The sequence below is a fragment of the Leuresthes tenuis genome, unplaced genomic scaffold (genome assembly GCF_036924035.1).
Source record: "Leuresthes tenuis unplaced genomic scaffold, fLeuTen1.0.hap1 SCAF_18, whole genome shotgun sequence".
Classification (NCBI taxonomy): domain Eukaryota; kingdom Metazoa; phylum Chordata; class Actinopteri; order Atheriniformes; family Atherinopsidae; genus Leuresthes; species Leuresthes tenuis.
The window spans coordinates 31247143-31253142 of record NW_027325372.1 but is presented as its reverse complement, the minus strand read 5'-3'; the positions used below and the strand labels follow the sequence as shown (position 1 = coordinate 31253142).

At 37.5% G+C, this 6000-nt stretch overlaps 1 protein-coding gene across 3 annotated transcripts in view; it reads right to left on the bottom strand.

Annotated features, from left to right (window-relative positions):
* Nucleotides 1-1872: 1872 nt before the first annotated feature.
* phf14 (PHD finger protein 14) overlaps nt 1873-6000 on the bottom strand; it is a 147752-nt gene continuing 143624 nt past the window's right edge. For 2 of the 3 annotated variants that reach the window (XM_072370805.1, XM_072370806.1), the window contains exon 19: nt 2925-3013. Coding sequence is in view for 1 of the 3 variants with exons in the window: in XM_072370807.1 (XP_072226908.1) it covers nt 2939-3013 (75 nt within the window). In the remaining 2 variants the exon portion in view is untranslated. Of the gene's footprint in view, nt 3014-6000 lie in introns of all 3 variants that reach the window. The other variant, XM_072370807.1, reaches the window with a different exon arrangement.

Below are 6000 nucleotides of genomic sequence, written 5' to 3'. Positions count from 1 at the left end.
AGTTGCTTGCCATTATGTTTTCTGCCAGTTTCTGCCACTTCTTTTTTTTTTTTTCCCCTTGTCCTGTCCAGCATTATGGCAGCAGAATTGCAGTCTGAATACCTTTTATGCCAAACAGATTTGCTTTGCCAAGGGAAGTTTTATAAATGTAAAGCTCCCCTTGATGCCCTTTTATTTATTTTTGTTTACAATATATAACATGTAATAAAACTGAACCGGACCGGGGGACAAGGAAAGAAGAGGAGTAAAGAAGAGGAAACAGAACAAAAATAGAAACAAAAACCAGACAACCAGCTGCTACACCTGTAAAAAACAAAACAGACAACAATCCATGGTCTCTGTTGGGAATCCAGCCTTAGCACCACCAGGAGCACCATGATTACAATGAATTGAATTCCAATTGGCTTGAATTGGACTATATTATTTAAGTGCCTTCAGATGACAAATGTTGTAATCTGGGGCTATATAAATAAAATTGAATTGAATTGAATTGAGTTCTCATCAGAACTCTTGCTGCAGCATTTTGGATCAGCTGGAGGCTTTTCAGAGAATATGTGGGACAGCCCAATAATAAGGAATTACAGTAGTCCAATCTTGAAGTAACAAATGCATGAACTAGTTTCTCTGCATCACCTTGAGACAGGATGTTCCTGATTTTGGCAATATTACGAAGGTGAAAGAAGGCAGTCCTAGAAACCAGTTTTATATGTGCGTCAAATCAATTCAGGTAAAAAATAACTCCAAGGTTCCTCACTGTAGAACTAGAAGCCAAGGAAATACCATCTAGAGTAACTATATAACTAGACAATTTCTCCCTGAAGCGCTCAGGTCCAAAGAGAACAACTTCAGTTTTGTCTGAATTTAAAAGCAGACAGTTCTGAGTCATCCAGGTCTTTATGTCTTTAAGACAGTGTTTTCACTTGGGGGAAAAAAGCGTAAAATGATAACTATAGACTCCAGTGTGTGTGGAACTGGCCGTATTGGCTGAAGAATTAAAAGAAGGCATATTTTCTTTCTCACAGAACTGCAGCAGGATCAAAATAGAAAACTTGAGAGTTGCTATAATGAAAGTACTCATCGTGCATGATAGGCAAAGTCAGCAATCTGTATAATTTATGCATTAATGTGTACATTGCTTTAATGTTGTGGCTGAAGCTAATTTAAATTACATTATATACTGCTTATATACAGCTTAATGTATAATAATCTAAACAAATTTCTTAATTCAATTAATGTTTTTTACTGATAATCTCAGAGACAAAAAGGGGGCTCCCTCTGTTCACTAACTGCTGAATCTTTATTTCATGTTTTGATCTGACAGACTTTCATGAGTTACATGGGCTGACAGTCTTCCCAGTTAAAATAGTTTTATGAAATATATTAAGTTTAAGCAGTAAGCTTAACAAAATCATTTTACCAAACAAGTTCAACAATAAGTAATAAATCAGTTCTCTGGTTAAATATTTTTATAATCAAATTCATTGGATAGTTAAATGTGGTTGTATGAGTATATGTATATATAGATGCCAAGATGTTCTCCGCTCATGTACCTGATGACAGACTGTCAGATGGAAATGTTGTAAGGAAAGATTTAGCAATAAGTAAGTCATTGTTCAGGAGCTATTTTTCATTGTTTTTCAGATGTATCTTCCACCTGTCATTTATTTAGCTGTGCTGAGGTTATTGTTCTTATATACATACGTATGTATGAATAAATAAAATAAAATCCAACTTAAGTTTAACAATGAATATAGTAGAGAACAGTAATACTACAGTACAAGCAGTACAAGTACAGTATTTCACAAAATGCACTTGCATTCAACTACGTCTCTGTAGTCAGTCAGAAAATAAACAAACCAAGAACCACACAGATTGAGAGATCCATACATTTATTGTGCATTTAGTATCTGTAATAGGGAAGCAAAATGTTTTTGCATCTCACATTTCTTGGCACTTTAAGGGTTTATGCCAGATTTATTATCAATGTCTGTCAATTCTATATACTGACACTTGAACTAGTCAAATCTAATTAACCATAAGCATTAACAGTCATAGAAACTTTATGAATTCATCACTTTATGTAGCTTTAAATTATTTCATACAGCAGCAGCTGATTTGCGATAATTCTACTATGAACACTTTTACTGCATGTTTGGGCTTAGTTCATGTAAAATGTTGAGGTGCACAACTTGCACAGGTGCACAAGAAATTGGATGATTCAAAAAGCCCAGGAGCTCAGTCTGAACCACAGACTAAAAGAAGGTCAAGCTATTCGATGGGTATTCAGCACCTATTATCACTGATTAATTAAAAAGAAAAAACCTGACACACCAATAAACTGTGAATAATTAGCTGAGAAAGAAAGTACATATTCGAAATGGAAAAGTAATAAGATAAAATACAAAAATTAAAATGACCCACTCAAAGGTCAAATGAAATGTATTTCATTGCTGATGTTAGACCAGTATGGGCATGCTTGACTGGGAAGAAGTGTTCTGTGGGCTGTGCTAGCTTCATCTTGTAAACAGGACACTGAGAATAGTCAGTATGAACACACTGTCTGATCATTAGTGCAAGAAAATAGATGCAGCAGGACATCAGCAGACAAGGATCCTTCCTTGATAGGATCATGATAGTGTTTGTGCTCATCTGGCTCAATGCTGTTATATGCTGCTTCATCAGGATGTCTGACACATGTCTATCAGTAAGGCCTGTCCATAGAAAGTACAAACTCTACCCTTAAAACTAAAAGTATTAACATTTGAACAGTATTTTTCGAAAATACACCTCTGTTTACTAACCTATCTGGAATGGGTGTTAACTGCTGGCTGTGTACAAACTTTGGGTGGCTAGTAGAAAGTTATATTTGCTATAAAGGAAAAGGTAAAGACTGGAGTGAAGCCACAGAGCAGAAGTTTCTCTGTCCTCTCACTCAGATTTAATTTGGGATCTCCTGCTCTGCTGTTTCTTCTTTAACAGAGTCATTCTCTTCTAGCTGCTCTTCCTCCTCCTCCTGTAAAGACAAAACACATTGCATGCTCATTAATCACACAGGTCAATCTGAAATACAATTTAGCAATGCAGGGAAAAAAGGAACAGACACTTAATTTTCTTCTTGGTAAGTGCACAGAGTTTGTCTGATCATCTAGAGGAGAATAAACTATATTGGTACATCAATGCACATAAAAGGGGGACCAGAGCGTTCTGGAGCATGTACATATGACCTGGCATTAAATTCAGTCAGCAAAGAAGGCTACTGTCAGATTTAGCAAATATATTTGATTGCTCTGAAAGAGGAGTGGGACCATTTGACTTGATATAAGCATTCACTTCAAAAGCCAACATCTATGTCAGGGATGCATTTGTGCACATGACATTAATAATTGCAGATCCATGAGGATATAATTAATTTTGATCCGTATATATACATTTTCTAGATTGAAACACGTCGTGATAGAAGGCTAACATCCATTAAAGCATTATTAATGCTGCACAATCAATTTTTTTGTAGCAACATATGCCAAGGAAGACAATGCCTTTTTCAGGGTGAACCTTGCCTATTTCAGCAAAACAAACATTATAAATGCATTACAACAGCATGGCTTCATTGTTCAAGAGTTGATGTGCTAAACTAGTTTTTATACAGTCCAGACCTACAACCTACAGAAAATATTTTGATGCTAGATGAAATTAACCATATAAAAAGAGGCCCTGGATGAAGGATTTCCCAAATGATGCAGGCATTACAATATAACTGGTTTAAGTGAGGCATATTTGGTCCTTCAATGGCTGGACCAAAAATAACCGTCTGCTCCTGAACACCACCAAGACCAAAGAGCTGGTGGTGGACTTCAGGAGATCTAAAACTCCATGCCAGTCAGTCTGCTTTCACGGAGGGGAGACCTTTCAGACCTGCAAATACCTGGGTGGTGCTAGATAATAACCTGGAGTGGTTACGTCTGCCAACATAGAAGCAGTGTACAGGGGCCAGAGCTGTCCCTTCTTCCTGAGACGGCTCAGGTCCTTCAATGTCTGCAGTGACATGATGTGCATGTTTTATCACTCTATCATTGTGAGTGCACTGTTCTATGCTGTTGTCTGCTGGGGCAGTTGCACTACAGACAAAAACTGTAGGCGCCTGGAAAAACTGGTGAAACAGGCCAGTTCTGTTGTAGGCAGAAGGATAGACCCACTCAGTGCTGTGGTGGAGCAACGGATGAGGAGGAAATTATATTCTGTTTTGCAGAACAATAAACATCCTCTCCACAGCATCCTGGCAGGACAGAGGAGCAGCTGCAGGGAGAGGCTCATCTCACTGCGCTGCAGCACTGAGAGGTTCAGGAGGACTTTTGATGTTTTTCTCAAATTAATTTATTTATATATTAATATATTATTTTTGTTGTTGTTCTTCTCATATACAAGCATTGTAAATATATATATATATATATATATATATATATATATATATATATATATATTTTTTTTTTAAAGAAAATATTTTGAGCTACTTGACTAATTTTGAATTTTCCCCACTGGGGGATGAGTAAAGTATTTTTCTATTCTATTCTATCAAAAACTAGATGTAAAGGTAATCTGTTAACTCAATCGGTTAAGGAGGCACCTCATGTACACAGACTTAATTTCTCGTCGAAGGAGGACTGGATTTGAGTTCTCGTCTGTGGTTGTTGCTGCATGTCATCCCCTTCTCTCTGCCTGCTTTCCTGTCCTCTCTAGACTGTAAATTAATTACTACATTCCACAAAATTTTCTTCCTATTGTAAAATGTTAGTTATTAAGATGGCATGAAAAAGAACGGGCGGCAACACCCAACAGTCCCTTCTTTCTGTTCATGCATTTTACATGTTTTAAGACGTGTACAGATGTGATACAGTCTTTAAAAGCATAATTAAAGCCTCTCCCCCTCTCTCTCTTCTTCCAAGCTTGTGTTTGAATGATATTAAATTGATAGTGAATGATAATTTAAGGGTCAAATCTACAGTCAGAGGGGAGGATCAGGTGGATGTGGGCTTATTTCGGATTTTAAAAATAAAAATGAATGATGATGGCACTCAGGATCCATCCATAAGGCTGTGTTGTTACTATTTCACTATAAATCTGGTGTGTGGTGCAACAGCTAGGTGTGTCGGATACCGTCAGATCCTGACAATGTCATGAGTCTGTGGTCATTTTCAAAACACACTCCAAAGCAAATTAATGATATTCAAATAGTTTATTACACAAAAAGGAGCGACAAACATAGACAAACACTGTTCAGTTATTGATTTAAAACTAATAAATCAATAAAATAAAAAGCCTGATATAGCCTGATATATGAAATTGGTTTTATTTGCAGCACCGGGACATCCGACATAGGTGAGCTGTCATTGACGTCTGTAATTGCAATTATTAATGTTGCATGATGCCAGCATGCAAAAGACGCATGGGCTCTGTGGAGAGCTCGCTCCAGCTTGTTGCTGAGACAGGTCACTGACACTGTATTTGTCCTTAATCTAACATGTTTCAGATTCGCCCGATTTACATTAATACCTGTATTTTGATATTTGAAATTTTAGGGGATTTTGATAATTATGGGTGCCCAATGCCAAAGGCAGGGCACACATATTACTATTGCTCATACTTATTATTCTCCCGCTTCCGTCACGTTTTTCGGCGCGCTACTCGTCCCGCAGCGAAGGTCGCGCCGATGGGGAGAGGTGTGCTATTACTTTTCTCTCTCATTACTCGAGCGGAATAGCGGATAAATAGGAAAAAGCGGGCAAATTGTCAATGGGAAAATGAATGGAGAAGGCCAAAAAGAGGCCTCTGAACTCAGCCATACAGCGTCACACACACATCATTCAAAGTTTGTGTGTGACAGGAAAGACTCAGCTTTAACTGTGGTAAAGGGCTTGTTAATAGCTTATACAGCTTTAACACAACGGCAGTTTACGTTTTAGGTGTCCAGAGGAGGTCGTCTCATGTCAGTTACACTGTAACTGT